Source organism: Spea bombifrons, chromosome 2 (genome assembly GCF_027358695.1).
Source record: "Spea bombifrons isolate aSpeBom1 chromosome 2, aSpeBom1.2.pri, whole genome shotgun sequence".
Lineage (NCBI taxonomy): Eukaryota > Metazoa > Chordata > Amphibia > Anura > Pelobatidae > Spea > Spea bombifrons.
In genome coordinates this window covers 35,638,368-35,665,870 of record NC_071088.1, presented here as the reverse complement: position 1 = coordinate 35,665,870, position 27,503 = coordinate 35,638,368, and the positions used below count along the sequence as shown (strand labels likewise).

At 39.0% G+C, this 27,503-nt stretch overlaps 1 protein-coding gene across 3 annotated transcripts; it reads right to left on the bottom strand.

Annotated features, from left to right (window-relative positions):
- Positions 1–5,484: 5,484 nt before the first annotated feature.
- ATG3 (autophagy related 3) lies at positions 5,485–27,449 on the bottom strand. Of its 3 annotated transcripts, none has more exons than XM_053457484.1 (13): positions 27,344–27,449; positions 27,093–27,193; positions 25,737–25,778; positions 25,021–25,070; positions 17,523–17,593; positions 16,604–16,711; positions 16,155–16,204; positions 13,000–13,078; positions 9,753–9,787; positions 9,431–9,586; positions 7,701–7,828; positions 6,456–6,524; positions 5,485–5,722 (listed from the first exon to the last, which is right to left on the bottom strand). In XM_053457484.1, exons 2-13 carry the CDS (start codon positions 27,162–27,164, stop codon positions 5,638–5,640), a joined length of 945 nt encoding a protein of 314 aa, XP_053313459.1. In that variant the 5' UTR covers positions 27,165–27,193; positions 27,344–27,449; the 3' UTR covers positions 5,485–5,637. The 3 variants fall into 3 exon arrangements, with proteins under 3 accessions (XP_053313459.1, XP_053313457.1, XP_053313456.1); XM_053457482.1 differs by having other exon boundaries at positions 27,333–27,446; XM_053457481.1 differs by having other exon boundaries at positions 27,291–27,393.
- Positions 27,450–27,503: the final 54 nt, after the last annotated feature.

Below are 27,503 nucleotides of genomic sequence, written 5' to 3'. Positions count from 1 at the left end.
AGGTATTGACACTTTGACCAGGAGATGCTGAGCCTCCCACATCCCCTTAGGGCAGCTTAAACAGTAGTGGAAGTTGCAAGTGAGCAAAGCACAAATTATTTGCACACACCCAGAAGCTGGCTGCTTGCATTTATAGCACAAAAGGGAATGAGTGGGACTTGCAACATCCCAAGGCGAATAGTGTATATGTCATCCATGGAATAGTCTCTATAAGTCACTAGCAGGCCCATAGAGAGAGAAGGTTGTGTGGTGAGGTTTAACATTAATGACTTAAACCTTCACACTGTACCTGGAGAAGTGCTCTACAACATCAAAATGGGACATCCTGCAAAAAGAAAAACTGATTGTAAAATAAAATTTGGAATTGGTCATTCTGTTTGTTTAACATGTTGCATTTTTGAACACTAGAAACAATAATTAAATATGTGATTCACTTTTTCATAGAAATATAGAAGCTTAATTTGCACTTGGGTAACTACAGTAAGCCATCTACACAATGTCTTTTCTTTTGGAGGTGGGGTGTATCCTATTGATTGTACAGGATTAGTTAAAGGGTTAAAAAAGGCATAGAATTGACTTTATGTTTATACAGGTAGGGTAACGGACTTTGATTTAAGTGACCTAAAAACCATGCTTTGTTGGTGGTCTGCGGAGGAACAAAGAGGCTTTAAGGCAAAAGTATCTCTTTGGCATTTTGAAATTTTTGTTGGTATGTTAAAAGAACAGTAAAGATTTTAAAAAAATTGTTTATCTTTTTTTGCCCCTTTCCTGATAGAATGTGTTACATGAGCCAAAATAATCATATACATTCTTATCCACCATAAAATTATATGTTTTGTGTCATTTGTTTGTTTTTTTTTAACGAAAAAGGTTGATGTCTCGACCACACTAATGCATGCTTCCCAACAGTCAGTGTTCATGTCCCATTGGTCAGGGAGGTGGCCCATTGCCCGCTTTTGCTGGCATTGGGGATTACGGCTGGCTTGGGAGATCCTCTGATGAGGTAGTTGTAATATTAACGGAGCTTTGAGTTACATCAGCACAAACCTCCACTGCAGATCCCACGTGCCCACCTTCGCGAGGTGGTCCTTCATGTAAGGTCCGACACTCCCTACAAAACATTTGTTCTCATTTTGACACCTGAAATGGGTATGCTTGTGAGTTTAACACTTGGGTGTGAGTATGGTTCGGACTCGCAAAAACTGGGTCTATGGTTGAAGACGATCACAAGTGGGAGAAAGTAGGCAGCTGCCCGATGGGTAGCCAAGCAGCATTTCCCATTGAAATGCTAATGGACTGAAGAAAGACATAGTTTAGCAAACATTTTAATTCGCTGATCCCTGATATAGCTGGTTGAGGAAACATTGGCTGGATTTTGGCCGGGCCCTGGGTAGCGAAGAAGCAAAGGCTCCAAGCCAGAGCCATGACGACTCAAAAAAAAATTGCTCTGTGAAGATTTTGGCAACTTGGGTGAGTTCCCTAAAGTTGTGCTTGTGAGTTCAGGCTTTCAGTGCAATGGGGACCTGCCCAGACAGGGCCGGCCCTATAATGGGGCAGACTGGGGCAATTGCCCCAGGCGGCACTTTAGAAGGGGCGGCACTTTAGAAGGGGCGGCACTTTGCCGCCCCAAGCGCTTTTTTTTTTTTGTTGTTTTTTTAAGCGGAGGAGAGAGGGGCACCGAGTGGTTTTCGCTTACCCGCTCGGCGCCCCTCTCTCTCTCTCCTCTGCGGCGAATCTCCCTGTTCGGTCCCGGTGCCAGCTTGTAATGCAGAGCGCCGGAAGTGACGTCAATTTCCGGCGCTCAGCATTACAAGCCGGCACCGTGGCAGAGCAGGGAGACTCGCCGCAGGACTGTTTAAAGGTAAGTACCGGGGGGGGTGGAATCGTAGATTATGGCGTCGGCTGGGGGGGGGGCGGCGTTTTAAACTTCGCCCCAGGCGGCGTTAAGTCTTCGGCCGGCCCTGTGCCCAGAGCAATACACAAAGCTCAGAGGTGCTCTATAAATGGTGAATTTATGAAGCATTATTCCCCCTTTCCACTTGCATCTTATCCTGGATGTTGGGATTAGTAAATTTTCCCCTTGGCAGCCTCTTTTTGGTAGGAAGTCTACCGAGTATCTCATTTATAGAAAACAACATATATTGTAGTTTAATGCCTGTGAATCCTGATTTAGAATTTCAGGGTAAATCTGAAGATTCTCATGCGACCCTCCTAGGCCATATCCTACTTTACCAAACATACAGTGTCACCTACATCTGTGGTTTCATAGAATTAAAATCATGCCTTAATTCATTAAACCCAACCCAATAAATGACACCAATGTACATGTTTGATGGTAAACTTAACCTTTATAAAAGTTTTTGCAAAAACCCAGGAAATATCAAACCCTATACATTACATCATTGAATTATTAGTGATTACTAGACTGCTGACATAAGTACATGGTTATAACATGACTGGACCTCCCAATAGCACCCCTGGGTAGTACATCAATTTCTACCAGGCTGAACCCATTATATGACAATAGTGCTATTATTTTTTTTACTACGTCTCCCAAATGGTATGCCTTTCTGCACTTCTTCCAGAGCACCTTCTCCTGTGTCCATCTTCTTTACTGTAAAATGTTTCATTAGCAGCTGGGACAGGAGCCCCTGAACCACAAGAATAGGTTATTTCAGGATATCAGCAATCACATTTATGTAACAAAAAAAGGTGCCTTCCATCATCCGACACTTGAAAAACTTATTTTTCTTCGTCAAGAAACCTTTCCTTGGACTTACCTTCTAACCTCTAGTCTGGACCCTGGAGTTCACACCAAAACCTGCTGAAGCCTGTAATGTGTCGTTTCCCACAAAATACATTTTCCCTCCAAGATTTTTGTGCAGCTGGAGACAATATTTTGACAGAGGCAAGTAAAAACATGAATAAACAAAGTCAGAGGACATCCCTGTTGACTGAGTAGCCGAGACTTGCTAAAGGTCAGAGCAGGCTACAGAGTATCCTGCAAGCATTATGTTGAACGATATATTATATTTGATGTGAGTGGTAAAGTTGCAAAATGAAACAACTGGATTACAATCAGTCATAAATAAAATGCAATGAATTCATTTCTTCCCAGTAATGACATTATGTCCTCAATTGTCCAATGACATTTTGAATGGGACTTTGTTGAACTATTGATAGCAGATTATGTAACAGAGTATTTGGAATGTATTTGATTAGCACAATTGAATTGTTTTTCACTTTTTTTTGCACGTTATTTTCAGGACTATAGAACGCTGTGATACCCTCATATACAGAAAACATTGCGTACTCTTAGAAGAGAGAGACATAATGGGGAAAAGGGCAATAAAGGTTTTATCAGCAGATATGTAAATAAGGGGAACCCCTATCTCCACCCAGCTGTTGATTGTATATAAATAGGAGTTTTGTGTGATTCCTGTTTATGTACTGGCATGGAAAGGGTAAAAGGAACATATAAATCACAACACAAACTTTACAGGAAACATACTATTAAAAAGTAACAATCCTAAATAGCACGTATGTATATTTTGTTATAATCAGGCGTTCCATCGGTATGCTAAGTACAAGGCATGTTTACTTAAATGATACGTGTTGTACTGAGCAAGCAACACGATGTTTGTTCACTTTAAACAAAAAGTTAATATTTAGTCATAGAAATAGTGGTTTCTGGAAAGTGCAGCCCAGTTAACTTTCAATTCCTTCTCGTGAACTAGTAGTTATGCCCGTTACCAGAATGTACATTCAACTTTAAAAGGTAAACAGGAAATTTAACGTATTATACAAAAAAAAAAAAAAAAAAAAAAGATTAAAACAAAGGGAAAACCCTGCCACGGTATCAAAGCGAGGCATAGATTATAGGAGACATAACTTTAATTCAGATCTTTATTTTAAGTAGTGAACAGAGGGTCAGAGGTGTATTATGAGAAAATGATTTGACATAAAACTAAAAAGGAACCTCTGATGTAAGAGGATAGGAATCGGGAATAGGGATGCTATAAGATGATTTTTTCACCATTCATCTTCGTGATAGCTTCAGAAGTTTCTCACCAGGGGTTTGGGAGGAAACAAGAAGTAAAAATGCATATTATGTTACCTAACAAACAAAAAAAGTAAAAAAAAGCAGAACCGGAGTTATTTGCAGGCTGTGGAAATGTTCACACATGAGCCGTATTTTGTTAAGTATTTCAGGTAGAGATGAAAAGACTTTAATCTGGTGTAAAAAAAAAAATTGTTGCTGAAATAAACTTCAAAGAAATGTGGTTGTTTTCGTGTTATCATGAGACCTGACAATTATTGAACTGTTTTTCCACATACATAGTGGGATTAACAGCAATGGACAGTGACCTCTTGCATTGATAGCTTGTTATGACTCATATCCAAGTATTACAATTGTAGACGTGAGGATCTCAATGTGCAATGATGGAATAAAACCAGCGTTTTCCTTCCGCAATAAAAAAAAACATCCCCCCGCCCCCAAATAACTAGGGAGATGAACCCTGGGATGGGTGGTGATTTCATCAGAGTGAGCTGCTGACACCACGCTGCCCCCAAGAGGGCATTTAGGAGAATGAAGTAATATTTGAGTCTCATTAGGCCACTTCAGCATCATGTTTCTCAATGTGATGCTTGGAAAATTTGGAAAACGGGGGTACTTGAATTAAAAAGTAAATATATTTCAATAAATAAATGTATCAAGGTGTTTAACCAATCTAGATGTGATCGATTTAGCCTCAAGAAACCGTAATGTACTCGCTAAACCAGGAGCTTATGGGACACGCATGAACATTTTGGTTCTCAAGTTCATTGCATTAATAAATATTATCACTCTGCAAGTTGTGTGCGAGGAGGGCAAAGTAGTTGCTGCATAACACATAGCTAAATTGGTGCAATGGGTATCACAAGAACAAAAAAAAATCCCATGAAGTCAACCTAGACTCTTTTTTTGCATGGGCTCACTGGGACTGCATCTTTAGAATACCTAGGGGTATGTTGCCTAAAGGGAGAGTGGTCAGGGGAGTTTGCAAGGTATTTGTGGCTTTGTTGGTTCTCACCAATTTAAACTAGGAATTATACGGGGCCAGGCAAGTTCTTCCTGCAGCAAAAACATACCGGGGTAAGACCTTCAAGATTTATAGTGAAGTCAAGGAGTTGGAACCAGAATTCTCCTACAAAGTCTTCTTATAACTCTCCCTTTAGCAAATGTGTGTAACCTTGAAACAAGTAAAAATTGTGACATTACACTTTTGCAACATTATTTTTGTAATATTTAGTCAATAAAAACGGGAAGCTGATTCTCAGAAAAGAATCAAGAAGCCAGTGTAGAGTTCAGTTGTATTTATGAAACACATGAAACACTTGACCATGCCCTAAGGCAACTTTTTTCCCCAAATGGAAAAAAAACTCTACAATCCCCCTTTAATTTATTATTAATTTGGGTGATAGGCAAGGATAGGCAAACAGTTTTGTTTAAATGCAGGTATTTAATCAAATAAGCTTATAATACATTAAAGAAACTTTGCATATTTTTATGTATGGGAAAACCAAAAAAAAAGACATGGTATGTAACTGTCTTTAAAAATCAGCTGTTGTAATTGCATTTCAGCATGTTATATTTCAGTTCATTGTAAAATGTCTTGTATAATCATATTCTAGGGTGGGGATGACCGCTTGTACAAACTTTAGAAAAATAAGAAGGTACCTGGAAAAAAGCAATTAAGGAAAAAGCTTTCTCTAACAAGTTACATTACATACCTAAAGTAAATTATTATTGCATTATTGCTATTAAAAAAAATAACATATCTTAATAATAGGAGGACAAGGTTGCTATACATAATATATTATATTATGTCCATAACCAAGGTTCCAGTCTCTTCTTGTCTCAAGCCTTTCAGATTCATCTGCACTTTTCAAAACCGAAAATCATACCTTTTTTTTGTCTACATTGCTATTGACAGGCTGTAATGGAAAGATGGAAAGGTAAGTGTTGATTTGCAAGAAACACGTGAGGATCATTTCAGGTCTGCCACAAATGTACAGATTACTGGTAGTTTGAAGGATGGATTTCAGAGATCCTAGCCTTTTTGCCACAAAATTTGACATTGTCATTCACATGACAACTGCTCCTAGTTTGGAAAGTTTCATCGAAGGGATAGTTTAATGTCCCAGCCAGCCATACGAAAGATTAATGCATATTAAAACACTGAATACTTAAATATGGATTCTTTAGATGTTTTTTTTTCTTAATAAAAAGATGTAGCTCCCCATCTCCACGAGTCTGGTGATTTGTGCCACAGATTGCCTGCTGCTAATCAGTAGTGGAAAAGTTCTCCCATCGAGGTCTCAATAGACCCATCCTGCTATGTTCCCCCAGCCAGTGCTGGAACTGACAGGTAAGCAAGCAATGGGGCTAAATTAATAATACCAAAGGATACATATGCACTCCCAATTCACCTCCGCCTTCAGCGACTGTTTCAATTATTTTCTTCATAACTTCTGCATGTCTGATGGCAAGAAACAAAAGTGTGACAGTTCTGAACTATTTGGTTGGTTTTCCTTCTCATCATTATTTATTTTTACATAGACATAAAAATAAGGACAAACATACTAGAAAGCAAACAGCAGAAAATTCAATCAAAACCAATAGAATATTTCTACCAAATTGCGCCAAAGTTGAACTAGTGTTTACCTAGTTAAACAGGGTACTATTTATTTAAAAAAATATCTGCCTAGTGCAGTCAACAAGGAGAACACAATAAAGAGACTTAACCCCTACAGTTTTCATAACCAAAGGATTAAAATATTTTTTGTCATTTCTTGATAAACCAAGATTCCCCTTTTCCATATTTAATCCACAGAAATTATACATCATTTTGTTCAGGAGAAGTCGGTCCTACTTTTAACCCCTTAGGGATCGAATACCCTTTGTAACCGCGGCTGTTATAACATTTTTGCAGTACTCCCGTTTAGCGGTTACTTCAAATGCTAGTATTTTAACTTTTTCCATGCACTAATTCTACCACCAGCCTTAGTCAAAGTTTGCGGTAGTATTTTGTGTGGGTTTTTTTTTTGTTCACAACAGCATCGTCTGAGTACAGTGATTCCACCCATGCATAGGTTTGTCTGGTTGTTTGAGGGCTAAGGGGCCACATTTGGGAGGTGCGCATTTTTCAATTTGGAATTTTGACATCTGTTCATCCCTCCTCCATGTCCTGTTTGGGGTATCTTTGAAGTCGCCCAATTCTGCTTACCCAATAAAAACATATATTTTTGAAAACTAGACGCCCCGGTATATTTCAAATACTGATATTTTAACTCTTCCTATGCACTAATTCTACCACCAGGTTTTCTCAAGGTTTGTGGTAGTATTTTTTTCACACACATTGTACTTTAGGTATGATCTTCCAGACACCCCCCCCAATATGTGTTCAGCAACATCTCCTGAGCACAGTGATACCACTCTAAAAAGGATACATTTTGAAGGTGAGCATTTTTTTTTTAAAATTGTTAAATCTGCTTTATTGTTGAATCCAGCTGAAAACTAGACACCCCATGGATATTTCAGTAGCTTAACTCTTTCCATGTCAGGATTTTGTTGTAAGATACTACAAAGACTTGCTCATAAAAAATCTTTGTATTTTTCATTTTTTATATTTTTGGACTTTGCATGGGGTGGTTACCTGCAAGGATGGACAGAGCACATTGGTGGTGGTGGGAGGTTGGGGTGATTCTCAATCGTCACAGTTTTCTTCACATGATCTTGGCTAATGTCTTCATACATGTCTTCTACGGTCAATGGCCGACGTTGCTAGGAATAATAATGAAGACACTGTAAATACAAAAAGAGTTTCACAACATAACAAACAAAAAGCACAGTAAAATATGAGGAATTAAGTGTAAGCAAAAAATACATTTTCAGAAAAAAAAAAAAACGTACCCAGAGTTCATGTTATTTTGTTCATGTATAAGGCTAGGTTTCCACTTGGGTTTTTGTCCGGCGTTTTTTTCTTGATGAAAAACGCCAGGAAAACTGCCAAGAAAACTGCCACTGCATTTACCTGCGTTTTGGCGTTTTTTCTGCAGTTTTTTCTGGCGTTTTAGCCTTTCTGTGGAAATTGCTTTTTTTGACCTTAGGCAGTTTTTCCAGCCTTTACAAGTTAGAAGTTTCACCCAGCTAAAAGGGATTAGGATAAATGGCAAGTATCTGCCCTCTCCTGATGTCATTTACTTGGTAGACCCTTTTGTCTCTTTTCTGTGGTTTGTAAGGCATGCTTTATTCCGAATGTCTGCTCCTCTGGGAAGATTGGCCCCAAATGATGGTGCAAATTGTTTGCTGTTGCTTTTGGCACGCAGGATCCGGTCGCGTATGTTTGTTTGTAATGGCATGTTTGTTCCAAATTGTGTAAAATTCAATATGAACCAGTCCAGGACTTTGTTTTGTGTGAAACTGTTTGTTTTCAGCCTATTTCTCGTAGGACACACAGATACTGGGTCCATCCTCTGCATTGTAACTGTGGAAAAAACGCCATAAAAAACGCCAAGGCAATAAACCCACATGGCTTTTTCATGGCGTTTTTTCTCTCCCATAGACTTCTATTGGAGAAAAAAAGCCAAGATTTCTTGCAAAAAACGCCAGAGTGTCAACATGCTGCAGTTTTGAAAAACTGCCACAGAGCCCAAAAAAGCAGAAAAACGCCAGAGGACTGAAAAAACGCCAAACAGAAAAACGCCAAGTGGAAATGGCATTTTGCGATTTCCTATTGAATTACAGCTAACATCTGGCTGCAGCCGTTTTTCACAAAAAAAACGCCAGGTGGCGCTATTGGGGTTTTTATAGGCGTTTTTAGCAAAAAAAAACCCAATGGAAACCAAGCCTTAGGGAAACACGCGAGTAATATATATATATATATATAGGAATTTACAGTATGTATTCAAGAATAGTAATCACGAGCAACCCAATTAAACATATCAGGACACAGACACAAAACACACACATAACATTTCTGCCACATAATAAAACAAACATTGTTTTCCCAATTCTGATTTTTCTCAGGAAATGTACATTGTAACAGTGAATTATTTCATTTCAGTACCTACACAGTAAAATATTTTTGTTTCTATGCATAATAATAGCATTTAATGTTTCTATTGATTTTAATTTGTAGAGTGTTGGTAATATAATTCAGGTATATATTTAACATTTATAGAATCGCTCATAAAAAAATAAGTGACAAATGATTAAATGAGGAATAAAAAGGGAAACAAGATAAATAAAAACATTTCTTTTGAGAAATAATCCTATGACTTCTATATTTTTCTTGAAGACAAGGCACTTTTACACCAGTGAAAGAATAATTAAATTCTTAAATTGCCCTTTTAAAAGAAAAACTATATTTTATAAGGGACATACCTCATCATAACCAAATAACCAAAGTCTTGGTGTCTGATAATACTTGTCATATGTGATATACAGGTCATAAGTTCTAGTCTGCAAAATTGCATCTTCGCCTCCAAGATCAGATTTTGTTTTGCAGGCATCTGTGATTTTGCTGGTGTCTACAGTGGCCTGGAAAGACATTTGCAATTAAAATAAAAGCAATAACATACACTCTGCCGTGAATGGTGTGTCAATACTTAAAAACTGTGAATTTTAGTGACAATTCTCTTAGTCTATGTTGCATAAGAAAAACATCAGGTGCATGTTCACAATAAATAGTAGGTCTTCCACTTACATCATCATTTTCCAGTAATCCACTTTCTTCATAAGCTGAAGCATAAAAGGAATAATATCTTTAATAAAGGAAATATTCAAAATTATCATTTAAAAGATCATACTGTATAGATCAGGTTTAAAGTAAATCATCTTCGATTACAGAAATCAAAATCATAGTTCTATTTGTCTCTTTATAGATTCTTTAAATAGGTTAGTAGACTTTCAATATATCATTTAGATTAACACTGACATTTGCTATCTTTTGTGCTTAGAGTAAATTATTTTACATTTTACAGCTGAGGTCCTCCACTTAATTTGGTCTGAATATAGTGTATCTTTTTTCCTCCTACGTGCATTAACTACCCCAACAGCTATTCTGTCAACCTCTGAGGATTAAATGGAAGGTATCTACTCAAGCTTATACCCGGCAAGTCAAAATGGATTGCTCCAAATGTGGTAGATTCTGATATACCCTCACTTACTGCAAATCCTAGCATCACCAGTGAAAGGACTACTTTTAAACCAGTTAGAACTGGAGAAATGAAATAGTTTTGGCTATTAACATCGTTATGCTCACAATAAAAAATAATTAACTTATACCGGAGCAAAACTTCATTCATCTACTGCCTTGGTTCATATATGAACACCTACTCCACTTTCTATATTTTCCTCTGATACATTGCTAATGAGGTTGTAGTACAGGCGGAAGATGTCCTCAAAACCTTCCAGATATGGGATTAAAACACACAAATAATGTGAAAAATGAAAGGCTATATCCTCACCTGCATTTACCAGACTACTCAACATGGGAACACCTTTCATCATTGTTTATCAATAGTCTATGACCTATATGCTAATATGCCAGTGTAAAGATTTCAAAATACATTTTTACTAAAGCACCTGTACAAGTAGAGAATTAAAAAAAAACCAGAAAGGGTTCCCACACAACAGAACCCAGGCATTGGTACAGCCAAAACCGCCTCTTCTACCCATATAACAGAAAACCCCAGTGCATCTTGAATAATAATAAGCATGTGAGAAGAGTTTGTTCATCAAAACCATTTCATGCAGGGTTCCTCCTAGTACCACAAAGCCCCCGCAAAGTCTGCAGCAAGACACCAAAACTCTAACGTAATTGCCCTTACAGGCCCCCGCAAATAAGAACACTGCCTTGGTTTTTTTTTTGGGGGGGGACATAAAAAAAATTTAAAATAACTGTGAAAGCCAGTTTAAAAAAAAAAAGGAAGTAGATATAGAAAGTGGTCACTTTTTTTTAGCTCCACATATCTTACCCTTAAAACCCCCCAAAAACACAACTTTTTAAGTTGGATGTTTGTTACTGAAATGGCTACATCAAGTCTGTCGAATTGACTTTGGTGAAATAGCCTACACCCTCTAAACCACACGATCTGTACCTGGCCAAACGTCAGTCACACCCTCTTATATCTGACCTGCAACCGTCTGAACAAGTTAATACATTCTGAGCATTTCTTTTTCTTTAGGTGCCCAATTTAGGTGCATAAACAACATCGCAGATAAAACTGGGAAATGTGCTTTTTATTTTTCTTATATTTTATGCATAGTAACAGGCAGGACAATATGTGTGGGCACACTAAAAGTAAAATACGAAAATTGTGTCCGAATATCCACTTAGCAAAAATGCCAAAAAAGCTCTGGCCCATGGGGTTTACCAGTGAAAAATAATAAGTTAGATATTCAAAACAATGTATCACTGGTAATAATAAATGTAAACAGGAAGGTGTTGAGTATCTGCTTTATGGTTCCTTAGTGAGTTCCACAGTTGTTATGTTAAAGTCACTGAAATGGTTATAAATTCAGAAACGTTTTAAAAAAACCTTCAAATATAACATGCAAACTAGGATTTATACTGCATGATTAATATCACACTCCAATAGAGAACTATTCCACTTTAAAGGGATAGCTAATTAACCCCTTAATGATGCATTGTTGTCAATGGGTTTAGGGACCGCCCATTGTCCTTAAGGGGTTAAGATTGTAAGCAGGGCTCTCTCCACCGAATGTATCGGTTTGTCTTAGTCTGTAAATTCTCGTCTTGTCATACCCCTTGAATATACGTATTGTATTAAGTGCTGCGTACATTGTTGGCGCTATATAAATAAAAGATAATAATAATAACTTAAAAAAAGTAAAAATGTAGTCCTAACATTTCCTGCTATGTGATTTGGACACAAAGCTTCAGATAAGAACAAAGAGTCACAAAGAGAACTTGTTGATTTGTTTTGTGACACAACAGGCTTTGGCCTTATACTTACCCAAGAAAACTTAAGAACTTAAGAATATGTTTTAATAAAAAAAATATAAATGAGTCAAGATTTTTTTTTTTTATTTGATTAGGTTGATAACTATACACTAGTAAAGAAACAATTTCTAATGAAAAGATTATACATTATACTACAAAGGAGTGGCTTTTCTTTGCTTGCCAGCTTCAAGTAGAAAAAAGCCACAGAGGAGGGGGTCAGCTGCAGCAGCATCTAGGTCAGGTAACTTTTCCTTTTTTCATTTTTAAAGAATGCACAATACAGTATGCACATAGCGCCTAAATATGCATCCTTCTTTGAAGGGAATGTTAGTGACAAAAGACTGTCTCTGTTTAAGACTAGTATTCATTACAAAAAAAACTTTTAATCTGAGAGGCATTGTCCACTGCATGGATAATGACCTGCATTGGAACAGAGCTCAATGAAGAGTATTATGTTGTAAAAGATCATATTAAAACGTTCTTCCTTATTAACGGTCAGAAGTGAAACTAATAAAATGGAAGAGAAAAATAATACCAACAAAGCTATATTGGAGACGGAACCTGCATTCTTTATGTTTTTATTTGTGAGCAGCTTGGATACATCAAGCTGAAATTGCTACACACAACTCCAAGAGTTGCTCAAAGCAATTTCTTTTCAGCAGGAATGTGGAAATGTCTTACCAAGATCAAGTGGACCCTGCTGCTCTCCCTACATTAACCAAGATCGAGTGGACCCTGCTGCTCTCCCCACATTAACCAAGCAGACAGAGGAGATGAATGGCCAAATTGCCATGCCATAAATCATGCAGCCTTGGCAAAAACACAATTATCTGCTAGTGCTGGTTGTAGTTTGATGTCAGTAAGAAAAGAAAAAAACAAATTTGCGAGGAATGAAGAGAAAATCACCCCAGAAAAAAAAACTTACAAATACAATAGTAAGGACAATATACCCATTATCAGTTTTCATGATAGCTCATAAACTTACCCTCCATATCAGCTGCTTCTCCATCATCATCGTCGTCTTCATCATAAACCGAAGGTTTCTGTGTTGATTTCCCACTATCCTGATTTTAAATACACAAAAGCACAACTTTAATTGTTCAAATAAATGCAAAAAAAATAAAAAAACCGGTTCAGTGCATCACAAACAGTAATATCTAACTTATACCTAAAAGTGGTTTTTAGTTTGGTCTTTGGTTTCAGTAAAGTTGCATTTGTTTCTGCAACACAAGTAAAATTACATTTGAATATATACTAAAAGTTTATTTCATTTCTGGAGTTTGATTAGTTCCATATTTTTGTGGCAGTGGGTATTACATCATATCATAAGGGATATCCAGCCAAGTAAGAAGGGACAACAAAAAATATTAGCACGATAGCAAGTATACTACAGAATCTTATTATATTAGTTGATTATATCAACTAATTTGCTATTTTAAAAAAATAATATGGTGAAAATTTGAAAAACATACAAAAACATGCTAAGTAGATTCTAATATTTGTCCTGAGTTTAGAAATACCCAATGGTTTTATGTTTTTTTTTTTTTGCAAGTTATAGGGTAATAAACTCAAGAAGAATATTGCTATTTCAAAACCATTTTTTTCAAACCATGTAATCCTGCCTCTATGTCCTAGTTGGGACATCTTTGAACACGACTAATTCCTCAGATGGGGACTTTGGAGCCGATTTCTGTGTTGCTGAATGCCTCGACATTACAGGAACACCGTTTACGCGTTTAATGCCATGACGTGCCAGGCACATCATTGGTTCTTAAGGGGTTAAGATCTGAGTCTTATACAAGAACAACATTCTTATCTGCTGTCAAATCTATGTTTCAATAAAACACAGACAACTTCCCAAACTTCACATACATAATTGAAAGTCTTGCTTTCATACTTGATTAACCTACAGTCCTGTAAAAAATATTTGTCCCTACCCAATTTCTTTTGTTACTTATTTGTCACAATAAGATGTTTCACGTCATCAAGTTAATTTTAATAAAAGACAAAGGCCATGCGACTAAGCACAAAAGGCAGCTTTTAAATGATCATTTCATTTATTGAAGCTAAATGGTTACTCAAATTCTATATCACCAATGTGAAAAAGTAATTGCTACCCTAAACCTAATAACTGGTTGTGCCACCTTTAGTGGCAGCAATTGCAATCAAAACCCTTTGAGCTAACTGGCAATGAGTCTTTTTAATCACTGTGGAGGAATTTTGGCCCACTCTTCTTGGCAGACTTGTTCAGCCACATTGGAGGGTTTTGCCGCCCCAACCTCCTTCTCACATTCAGCAAGCTCCCCTACCGTATGTCATCCTACAGCAGTATACATGAGCGGTTTTCTTTCAGGACAGTGCTTGTTCTTTATTTCAAGCTCAGTTGCAAGTTTATTGCAGTCACAATTTCCCTTACCATCCTATTGTATTTTGCTATCTCTTCTTACCCGTGTACCAAACCCTGGCTGTCTTACTGGAATACCTTCATCTCTCTGCCATGTATTTCATACCTTGCTGATCCTGCTTACTTGTGTACCAAACCCTGGCTCTCCCATTGGATTACACAACGTATTTTCTATAGTCGTACTGAATTATTCCTTCACTGCCCTCCCGCAAGTCTGACCTCTATTGGCTGTGAGTACTTTTTAGTGCCGTATCTAAGTTTATTAGTGAATCCTCCTCTGCTTAGTGGACATACCCAGACTGGTGTTTGAACATGAACTGCCTTATTTTAAGGTCGTATCACAGCATCTTAGCCATATGCAAGTCAGGACTTTGACTAAGCTTTCATTTTGTTTCTTTTGAGCCATATGGATGTGGACTTGCTTGTGTGATTCTGATCATTATCCTGCTGCATAACCCAATTGTGTTTGAGCATTCTCCTTCAGAATTTTCTAGTATGGTTCCATCAATTAGGGCAGGTCTCCAGGTACTGAAGCAGCAAACTAGCCCCAGACGATCAAACTACCACCACAATGTTTAACTGCTGGTATTTTTTTTTAATTGTGAAATGCTGTATCAGCATTAGACCAGATGTAACAGTACACAAGTCTTCCAAAAAGTTACATTTTTGACTCATCAGTCCACAAAATATTATCCCAACAGAATCAAGATGGTTTTTTTGGCAAACATAAGACAAGCCTTTGTGTTCTTTTTGGCCAGCAGTTTTTTCTTTGCAACTCAACCAAGGATGCTTTTTTTGCAGGCTCTTTCTTTTTGTAGAATCTTGAACACTGGCTTTACCGGAGGCAAGCAAGGCCTGAAGTCCTTTACACGTTATAAATTTAGTAGGCCACCCCAGGAAAAGTTCACTACTGTTGCAAGTTTTCTCTGTTGTTAGATAATAGCTCTCTCACTGCTGTGTGCTGGAGTCCCAGAAATGGCTTGGAACCTTTTCCCCACAGATATATGTTAAGGACTTTGCTTTTCATCTGTTCTTACAATCACGACATTATGTGCTGCTTTTGGAGACCTTTTAGCCGATATTGCCTTGCAAGACAGGTTCTATTTAAATGTTTAAACTCAACAAGGCTGCCAGCACTCACGCCTGGGTGTATCTAGTCAAATTGAACCCAATTATTAATTAAATTGGTTGATTTAGTAACTAAGGCAGCAATTACTTTTTTACATAGGGCCAGGTTGTGTTGATAATTTCATGTATAGAAGGAAAAAACTATCATAAAAAAAATCTCATTTTGTGTTTACTGAGGTTATCTTTGTCTAATATGAAAAAATAGAAGAAATCAGGAAGGGGCGAATACCACTTTGCAGTAATGTATGTTGAAGCAACAATGCCACTTTAAATGACAAAGGGGAGTTCTTACGTTACGTTTTTAACTTAAATGGACATTCAGCCCCACTGAAGAAAATATACATTTTCCTCAGTGAAGCAGCCAATCAATAGCAGGAAAGTGCTTCAACTGAAATCAATGGGATGCTTTTTTGTGCAGGTATCTGAAAAGACCACTGCCTCCACGGTGCTGGAGCCAGTTAACCTTAGTATCGCTAGTATGAGCCTTGTATATTCACATGTACCATGAATTCTAGTTTATTATAACTTACATTCTTTTTGTGACACCATTTCACAACATTAATTATTTAAATGTTATTTATTTTAACATTTTAGCAAATGGGTGTTACCTGGGACTCAAGGGTTATTTCTTTCGCTGCTTCTGTGATACCGCTCACACCTGCTTATTACAAATTTGAAAAAAGTTAAAGAGAAAAGGTGCAAGTATATACACAAACATACTGTTTTTTGGCAAAAGCTTAGTTGTAGTCATGCTTTGAATAGATGTTAAATATCGGTATATCGTACTAGAGATACTGGCGTTTATTTATTTTGAGTGAGTTTTATCTCACTGATTAAACAGCAAACACCTAGCACCTAGATGGCTCATAATTAATTTATTAATAAATAAAATGCTAATATTTATTACAACATATTCCATACATCCCTCAATGCGTTATGAAACTGCCACCGGGCAAAGAAGTATCTCACATAACTATGCCATTTACACATGAATTTATGCTATGCCTGAAATAAATACCTTGTGACATGTAACAATTTGATTGTTTTGGAGACAAACCTGAATGGTGAAAAGTGTCTACCCAGCCTCCATCTCCATCATCCTCTTCTATGATCGCTTCTTGCTCATCTGAATACTCCATCTGTTTACACCTTTTGTAGCATGGCACTAAAAAGGCAGCAAATCAATTAAATGAGCTCTATGGTACTGATAGACAGATATGTATATTAGTGTTGTTCAAAGACTAAACTTAAAGGGAATCAGTGGTTGGAGTGAAAACCCCATGCAAAAAATAAATAAAAATTAAAAAAAAAAAAATTAGCTTTAGATTGAGTCTATTACAGTCTCTTTGTTTTCCTTTTGCTCAGCATAGCGTTTTGTCTTACTGGTATAATAACCTACTTAGTATACAAGCGTGTCACTAGAAAGTATGAATGCTGGTAGCATTTAATCCTGAACCCTGCTGATAGGACACCATCCTGTAATTTAAAACACACATTAAATGTCTGCCTACATAATGTGGATGATCCTCTCCCAAATTATTCCTACCTTTCCCATTTGGTTTTGTCTACCTTGTAAGGGTAGGGCAAGGAGACATGATAGGGCTTAAAGACAGAAAGCTAATGAATAACACACTTTGGCCAGAGCCAACCTCCGTAGCTGTTTTTTTTCCCACCGACTGAAGGGCAACTGTGTCCACTACTGCTCCTTGGCAATAACGCAAGGTAACTAGTGTAACTAGACAATAAAAGGCTCTGAAGGAATTTTAAAGGTTTTTGAACTAAACATTTTCTCACAAAGTTTTCAGCTATTGTATTTATTAAGATCACACAAGCATATAGGAACAATAGCTGACTGGAGTCATAATTTACTGCCAAATCAACACATGCATATTAAAATAAATTAGTTCTGAATACTCAGATTAGTGCCTCTTCTGAAATGTGTACACGTTGGCTAAATAAAAGTATGCATGACATACCATTTTTTGTCAATAGAAACTGTTTCTCACTCGGTAGATATGGCTTTATTTTCGACTCTTCACCAGTTGCCCTGAATTAAATAAATTGTGTTAAAGTGATAAACACTAAAATCAAACAAATGCTTATAAAATACAGACAAACAAATACAATCGAAATCAACCCCTAATCTGTTGTTGTTATGATGTAATAAATACACCCTGCACAGCACATGTTGGGGCCCGTATTTTTATACTACTTTGTGGTGCACACTAGAGCTGAAACAACGAATCGATAAAATCGATAATAATCGATAACGGAAATCATCGATAACGATTTCCGTTATCGATTAATCGAGTGATCAATTCGTTGTTGGAGCACTCGGCTCCTTTTACTTACCTCCGCGAGCGTTCCCCGCTTCTGCTACACGCTCTGCAGTCTCCGCCTTCTTTTAGCTACGTGACGGATGTGACGCGTTCCGGAGGTAAGTATTCTTCATGTCTATGTGCACGGATCGCACAGAGCCACTCGCACAGAGCGAATCGCTCTGTGCGAATGGAGCCACTCGCACAGAGCGGTTCGCTCTGTGCGAGTGGCTCCACTCGCACAGAGCGGTTCGCTCTGTGCGAGTGGCTCCATTCGCACAGAGCGGTTCGCTCTGTGCGAGTGGCTCCATTCGCACAGAGCGGTTCGCTCTGTGCGAGTGGCTCCATTCGCACAGAGCGGTTCGCTCTGTGCGAGTGGCTCCATTCGCACAGAGCGGTTCGCTCTGTGCGAGTGGCTCCATTCGCACAGAGCGGTTCGCTCTGTGCGAGTGGCTCCATTCGCACAGAGCGGTTCGCTCTGTGCGAGTGGCTCCATTCGCACAGAGCGGTTCGCTCTGTGCGAGTGGCTCCATTCGCACAGAGCGGTTCGTGAGTGTGGGTGCAGGGCAGAGTGGGGGTGGGGGTGCAGGGCAGAGTGGGGGTGGGGGGTGCAGGGCAGGAGACTGGGTGCAGGGCAGAGTGGGGGTGGGGATGCAGGGTGTGAGTGTGGGTGCAGAGCAGAGTGGGAGACTGGGTGCAGGGCAGAGTGGGGGTGGGGATGCAGGGCAGGGTGTGAGTGTGGGTGCAGGGCAGAGTGGGTGCAGGGCAGAGTGTGAGTGTGGGGGCAGGGCAGAATGTGGGGGCAGGGCTGGGTGCAGGGCAGAGTTAGAGACTGGGTGCAGGGGCACAGTGCAAAGTGCTGGGTGCAAAGTGCCAGTGCTGGGTGCAAAGTGCCAGGGCTGGGTGCAAAGTGCTGGGTGCAAAGTGCCAGGGCTGGGTGCAAAGTGCAAAGTGCTGGTGCAAAGTGCTGAATGCTGGGTGCAAAGTGCTGGATGCAAAGTGCCAGGGCTGGGGCAAAGTGCTGGGTGCAAAGTGCTGGGTGCAAAGTGCCAGGGCTGGGTGCAAAGTGCTGGGTGCAAAGTGCTGGGTGCAAAGTGCTGGGTGCAAAGTGCTGGGTGCAAAGTGCAAAGTGCTGGGGCAAAGTTTCTTGAACAGTAATAGTCCACCTCTTTTCAGAATGTTTGGGGTTATTTTGTTTCATAAATATTGTGTTTGGGTTCTTGTACTTTGAAAATATTGTTTTTTATTACATCATAACAAAATAAGAATGTTAATGTAAATTTTAAGTTGTTTTTTAACATCCAGTTCATTAAATTCTTTTAAATAAACGAAAAATTTGCATATTGTTTTTTTTTATCCGATTAATCGATTAATCGAAAAAATAATCGGCCGATTAATCGATTATTAAAATAATCGTTAGTTGCAGCCCTAGTGCACACACTTTCATGATAAATTATTTAGTCACTGTTGGCTTATTAAGTAGAAACGAAAGGGGTCATACCACATTCACATTAATTATTAAGTGCACAGCTTGTTAGCAATGATGCAAATGGCAATATAAAACCTAGCTCAGATATGCGTCGATATTTTTAGAGCACATACACTGATAGAGAGTATTTATCAGGATCAAAATAGTCACAGGTGGGGATATTTGGACGTTGTATTGCATTTGGTTTAGGGCTGCAACTAACGATCATTTTCATAATCGATTAGTTGGCCGATTATTTTTTTGATTAATCGGATAAAAAAAAAAAACTTTGATAAAATGCATTTCTTGTTTTTATTTCCCAACCTGCCCCCAGTATGCACATTTGAGCCCAGGCTTGCCACACTGCCCTCCCAGACATGCAACTCCACCCTCCCCAAATATGCCTTATATACCCTATATGCCTTATACCCCCAGATATGTCACTCCGTCCTCCCCAGGTATGCCGTATACCCCCCTGATATGCCATAGTGCACTCATAGATTTGCAGACTCGTTCACAGACACAATACTTTTATAAATAAATATAGGGCTAATCTTCACTGCCCCCAGGATTTAGATTCCCCTCAGTTTGTCCCCCTTTACCTCTAACTGCACCTTAAGTTAACCTTATTAACCCCTTCAGGACCGGGATTTTGATGCTAACGTGTCGCTAAAGGACCGGAGCCGTTTTTGTGTTTTTGCCATGTCTTTCTTCAACTGTAATTTCTCTCTTATCAATTGGTGCACCCACACAAATCATATATTGTTTTTTTCAGCACAAGTAGGGCTTTCATTTGAAACCATATTAAGCTGGGTAGTACATTGTGGTAATAAACTGGAAAAAGTGGGGAAAAAATGAAAAACGCATTTTTTTCCAGTTTTGTATACATACAAATTGTACACACATTGAACCAATGGGAAAAAATTATCCCAAATATATTCATTAAGTTGTCCTGATTTGGAAACCACCCAACATGGCCAGGATTTTTATCTATTTTGACCAGTATAGGGCAAATATTGCAAGGCATGCATCACATTTTTGAAATGTAATTTTTTTCAAATTTGGCATGGTAGTCTAATAACTGCAATAGTTGTCACAGATACTGATTATCCCCCCAAAATTATATGTTTATGAACAGTAGATAAGTCAAGGTGTACAACCAGGCTCATTTTGACATTTTTCAAACAGGGATTTTATCGCCAATTGCTGCCAAATTTGGAGGTATTTTTATATTTTTTTGTACATCCCCCGGTTCCAACAAGGCCTTCATGCATTTTTTGAGGAAGCTACGAGGGCAAAACTGGAACATGCGCATTTTAGTTTTCACATTTGGAATTTTCAGAAAGTTTCCTGGGCCCATATCCCATTTGGGACATTTTGGAAGCCCCCCACTATAAATTACCCCATAAAAGTATATATTTATGAACAGTAGACAAGTCAAGGTGTTCAACTAGGGTAGTTTTGACAGTTTTCAGCCAGCCATTTCTTCACTGATGTCTGCCAAACTTCACAGGGAAATTATTTTATTGCGTTTTTAACGCATAAATTTCAATGTTGCAATTTATTTCTTGCACAGCATATGTGTAACACTGGAAGAAAACACCACATTTGTTTACCAACATCCCCCGGTTCCAACAAGGCCTCACATGCATGGTTCATGCATTTTTTGAGGAAGCTATGAGGGCAAAACTGGAACATGTGCATTTACATTTTTTAAAATATTTTTTTTTATCAGATTACTTGTAAGTGACAGGTTTAGGCCGCTGACATCAATCAGGGAGACCGATCAATAATCAGCGACTTAAAATGTCACCAAGTGATCAGGTAATAATTATGATTTTTTCATTTATTAATAATTTGTGTTTTTTCATAATTACCCTAGATGACCCCTCTCTCTTTGTAGAGCAGGGTCATCCGTGTGCTGCCATAATGATCCGATCACTCCTATTGGTTAATTCGTTGGCAACGATTTTCATTATCGAGTTTATCGATTAGTTGTTGCAGCCCTAATTTGGTTTTTGCAACATGTATTTATTGAACTAAGGGACCTAGCACAAACTCTGAAATTCAGCTCCACCAAACTTTACAGAAGGCATTATGCATTCCGGTAGGTAGCGTTCTCCTGACATACACAAAACCCAGATTCCGACCATTAGACTTCCAGATAATGAAGCATGATTCATCACTCCAGAGAACATGTTTCCACTGCTACAGAGTCCCACTCCAGGCGACACTTGGTATGCCACAATGATCTTCGGCTTGTGTGCAGGTTCTTGGCCAAAGAAACCCATTGCATGGTGCTGCCAACACACTATGCTTCTGTTGATGTGGCTTCCAGAGACAATTTGGAACTCTTTAGTTAGCAATGCTTCAGAGGACCAGAGCTTTTTTACACACTACGCCTTTGAACACTCAGCAGCCCCACTGTGTAAGTGTGAATTGCTTACCACTTCGTGACAAAAGGTGTTGTTACTCCTAGATGCTTCCACTTCACAAGAACACTCGCAGTAGATCGGCATTATTTCATGAATTGACCTGCGGCCAAGATGGCATCCTATGAAAGTGCCACGTTTAAAGTCACTGAGCTCTCCAGTACAACCCATTCTACTGCCAATGTTTGTCTATGTGCTTGATTTTATACACATATTAGCAATAGGTGTGGCTGAAATACCTAAACCCAAAAATTAGATTGGGTGTCCACATTTTGGTCATATTGTGTTTATTGTTCTAGTCACTTAGAAAATGTGCCTCATTCATAATATTTGCTGACAACACTTAATTGCCATTTGACAGAAAACCAGACACAAGCTGTTGAGACAAAGTGTCTCTGTTGTTTTGATGTGTTTGAATTCAGGAAAGAATATTGTGACAGAATGACCTGTCATACAGGGCCCCAAGGTACTCAGAGATGGCCCCAGCCTGACTGTCAAACAAAGATAGCACAGGTAGGAATCCCATAAATAGGATTGCTGCCAGGGGAATTAAAGGTTGGGTTGTATAAATGTATCTGTTAATTTATGTTGCAGTTCTGTAGATATACGAGTCTATGTTCATTCTTGCTGTACTCAATTCAAGGTAGTTGTGTCTACTTATTGGGTACACATAGCAGGGTTCCAAGGTGTGCATGCTGCCTGGTGCTGGAAGTGATTTCAGGGACTACAGGAGGAAACATCTGGGTGGTCTCTGGGAGTTACTACAGCTCTCTTGGTGAACCCGTTACAAATATAATAACACAGTTGTTAAGGTTTATTTGCTTAACCCCTTCAGTCTCCTATGGATGTACCGGTACGAACTGCCCTTCATGCAGCGGCAGGGACACAGCCTGGACTCCCCCCCTGACAGCAGAAGCCAGCATTGCTGGCTTTCTGCTGCCCGATCTCATGTAACAGTATGTTCCCTATAAGTGCTGGGAAAGTATGGAGAATCTATATAAAGTAGGTATTTCTGAAATCAGGACACTTGAATTGATGAAGCTGGAGGGGATTTTCCATCACTTTACCTAATTTTGTACATGTACGGGATCGCGATGCAATGCAACAACGACAAAGCTCGTACATGCACGGACTGCTGTTAAATAGCTGCATCTCTGCAATTGTGGCGTTTTCGTCGCGACTGGCGGCTCCAGGGAGAAAAGCCCCCCCCCACCAAAAAAGGCAGCCGCCGCACCATGAAACATCGCGGCGGCGGCGACTGGCTAAAAAATAATCAGTGTTGCTGAAAATGCCTTGATATCGAGGCATGTAGCAACACAAACCCCTTACCCCGATCGCCTTGTGATTGCTCCGAAGAGCAACCACAAGCGCCATCAAGTGAATTACGTTTCTGCCACTAACAAGGTGGCATCGCCAACTAAGAACTGGTCGTCTTCTAATCAGAGCTCAAATAGGGCCAGGCTGCTTACCGGTGCTTTGGTTGCACAGTGTGCGAGCAGCGTCCCTTGTACCGGTCAGGGAAACAGGGGAACAGGAACCCAGCAGAGTCCCGTGAATGCACATCACGTGCCTCTGCTCCCCTCCTTCCTCTGGGGGCGGGACAAGAGAAGTTGCAGAGGGAAGAAGTCGAGCCCCTGCAGAAGTCTGCCAGCGAGAGATCAGGTAAGGGGTGGGAGATAGTTTATGAGGAAGTATGCATGATTAAGTGAATTAATATTTAAATGTTTGTGAATGAGTGTGTGTGTCATAGCATGGATGTGTAAGGGGAGGCTGTAATCACACTCCTATCATGCCCAGGTTCCGGCATGTACTGGCTGCCTGGACATGATAGGAGTGTGCTTGCTGTTAGCAATCATATGTATATATGCCTCCAGAAATGCCTTTTACCCCCCATATATGCCACTCTGCCCCATGATATGCCTTTTAACCCCCTATATGCCAGAGGCATATCATGGGGCAAAGTGGCATATAGGGGGTTAAAAGGCATATCATGGGGCAGAGTGGCATATAGGGGTGTATAAAGCATTTCTGGGGGCAGAGTGGCAAGCCTGGGGGCAGATGTGCATAACTGGGGGGACAGGTTGGCAAATAAAAGGAAATAAAAACAAAAATATTTTTCTAAATCATAGCTTTTATTAAATATGAAAAAATTGTATACATGAATTAATATTTACAAGTAAAACTTTTTTCCTATAGGGTAGTCTTATTTTCAGGCTTTTTCTTTTTTTCCTAAATTAATATTCAGATTTTTTTTGGGGGGGGTCATCTTATAATCAAGCAAATACGGTATATTATAGCAAGTCCTACAATTCGCGCTATATCTTCCCGCATGGAAAGAGTTAAAATATTGGCATTATAAATGCCCATAGGGTGCCTACTTTTTAAAAATGTATGATTTGAATTGGCTGGCTTCAAAGTGGACAAACCCATGCATGTAGTTTTCAAAAATATATGGTTTCATGGGGTAAATTGCATTGGCCAGCTTCAAAGATACCTGAAATAGCACATAGGGCAGAATGACCTGCTTTCAACATTTTTCTGCCCCATAACGTGTAGAAAAAAGCAAAAAAACATTGGGTATTTCTAAACGCAGGACAAATAGAATCTATTTAGCAAGTTTTTTCATTAGTTTTTGCAGATGAGTAAAAGATTTTTTAAAACAAAGTAAGAAAAAGTGTCCCCCCCCCCGTAGATCACTTTCTAAGCTTGTTTAATGAAATAGTTTTTCGTGACGTTCCTGACCCGTCAATGGACGTTAAGGGGTTAATATACTAGAGAGTGTAATTTTGTTTTGTAAATAAAATAATAAATCGCATGGCACGCATATTACACAGCAGCTGGGAGGTCATTGTACTACAGCATTTTTGTACAATATACTTAAAGGCACTTGACAAAAATTGCAATGGCAGAGGTCTGTGTGATTTTTAATGTGCACTGGAAAAAAATTGCACCATTAATCTAATCTACAAAAATAAATCACAAGAATTATTTTACAGTAGCCAAACATTTTGTTCCTAGAAAGTGAAACTAAATAGCAGTGTCAAGTAACCCATAAATGGGTATTCAATGCACAATACAAATCCTCTCTGGTTTGTATCCTTATTTGAAGGAATATACATTTTTTTCTCCTACATGCATCGTGACCACAAAACACAGGATGTCAGTAGCGCGATGTCATGATCATATATGTGAAACTCTGAAAAGCCGCAGCACACATAGAAACCTTTTCACATATAATTCTACCTGCTGTACTTACCACTGCCAAGTAGGGCAATGATGAACTAGATGGTCTCCTGCTGCCAAAAACTGTTAAGGAATGAAAGAAAATTGGAGAATTAGTTCATGATAGGAATGTTAAGTCTCACATATATCACTTCCAAAAGCAAATCTACCAACATTTCCACAATTTATTAAGCAACGGTAAATAGTGTAATAAAGGCCTTTTCTGGCAATATTGGAATGACGAATGATTGATTTATAATTTGAAAGCTTCCTAAAAGGCAGTGGACTGCTAAATATATGCCACAGTATACAATAATATATTTTTTCTTTAAATGGAAAAAAACCCTAATAGAGTAAACGTGCCTTTAGTTCAAGAGCGGATCAACAGATGTTTCATAATATAAACAATCTGTTAAGAGTCAAGAAGATCTACACACATTATCACATACTAATGCACAAACAGAGTAGATGCGCAGAGCTTGCCAAATAAAAAACCTATATATATATATATATATCAATCTCTATACAATTTCAACAACCAGTCAAGAAAAAAAAAACTAATTCTGCTTGCAAATGGACAAAGGGGAAGTGTTTTAACATTTTAGAGAACTAAGTAAAGAAACAAATCTCGGTTCTCATATGCCTTGTGTTTCAATTTTTACTAGACACTCGCAAAGGAAGAAATATAATATACACGAACGTGGAAACAATCCTAATATCATTAACAAAGCAAAATCATTTTCTACCCACCTCTTCAGGAGTTATAACACCCGTCTCCTTAAACTTTGATTCCTATTGAAATAAAAACATAAAGCAACACAATTATTAACTTAAAAACCACAAGGCCTCTTACGCTACAAATCTTTAACAGACTGCATTTAAATATAGTATAATATAGTAAGCTGTGAGGGAATCATTAATGTATATGTTATTAAAGCACCTTTTTAACCAAGACAATCCAGTAATGATGGACAAAAGTCTTCAACATTTTGTCTTATAATATATGCAGTAAGTGGGGCAGTGTTAAAGGAGTTAGGGGAGTCAGACCGCAAGTATGGCTTTGATTATGATTAATGTAATAAGTGCTCTTAAAATAATTTCAAAATTATGTATTTTCACTTACTTTTTACTTTACTTACATTTTTTTTTTACTAACCTGCAGATTTATTTGTGAGCTTTTATTACTGTAGTGCTGTCATTGCTTTGTATATAGTACAACAAACACAGTCCCATTTACAGAAAACTGTTTCTATTTCTTTAGGAACTATTTTACCAAGAACACCTACGCCTATGTAAATATACACAATACACCATATTGGATATGTGCAAAATACCTCTTAAATTTGGCTTTTGACACTAACTACCCAATTCATCATGTGATGCCCTGCGTCTGCCTTTCACCACCCCGATCCATTCTGACCATCTCTGCCAGATTGATTTTCTTATCCCACCACTACTCATCTACTGCTCGCTGTGCCAGTCCCTCATACCCTCCGCCATAATATTCTCCAGGCCCTTACCTACAGGGTTCTTAATGCTCTGTTCTTATCTCCTAACTGCCATATCTACTCTGATCACAACTTGTTTCCCTCCTGAACTGTTAAATCTTCTTTCCAGGCAGTCAGGATTTTACTTGCCTTGTACTGGTTCTCTGGAATTCCCTACCCCATTCTATCAGACTCTCCCCTACACATCCAAACTGTAGCCGCTAACTAACCCCCCCCGTTCCAAGAAGATTTCAATCTATTATGTCAACCACGTGACACCTGATAATAAACCATCAGTTATTCCCACAATCCAGATAATCAGACAACATGACCCTTGTGGGTCATCATACTTATTCAAGTAGCCCTTTACCCTCCTAATATATTGTAAGCTTGAAAGAGCAAGGCCCTCCTATCAATTTGTACCAGCATGTCTTGTATTGTGTTAATGTTATCATCCATCTGTGTATTGTCAATACACACAATTGTGTTGATTTCATATAATTTAAACATAAAACACCTCTAGCAGCCAAGTGCAAGCTGACAAGAGTACCACTTCCTGTACACTAACACCACACAGATGTCACCAGACCCCTAGGCTCTCTACCCACTCGTGTCATACCTTGAGCACAGGTGTCAGGTACTCTGCCACCTCCAGCGCTTTGCCCTTCACCGTGTTAATGACGTTCTGCATTGTTCCTCTTCACAGGTAAACAAGTAGCACTAGAGAGAAAAACACCACCATGTTAGTGGTATCACATACCCCCAGTCACTTTCGTTTTTACCTCAGACACTCGCATCAGCCTCATGTCTGGCTCACCCTGCACTAAGCCTGTCACCATGACAACCTGTGCGCGCCCACCTTGTTCTCACCCGCAGTCAAGGGTCTCGAAGGGAACTGTGGCTTCTCTCAGCCCCGCCCACCAGCTCTTCTGCCGGTCACGTGAGAGGCTCCACTACCGGATACGGCTGTCGCGCAGGCCTGAAGGGGGGTGCGGCAGCCGGGGTGTCTGAGGACGGGGCAAGATGGGTG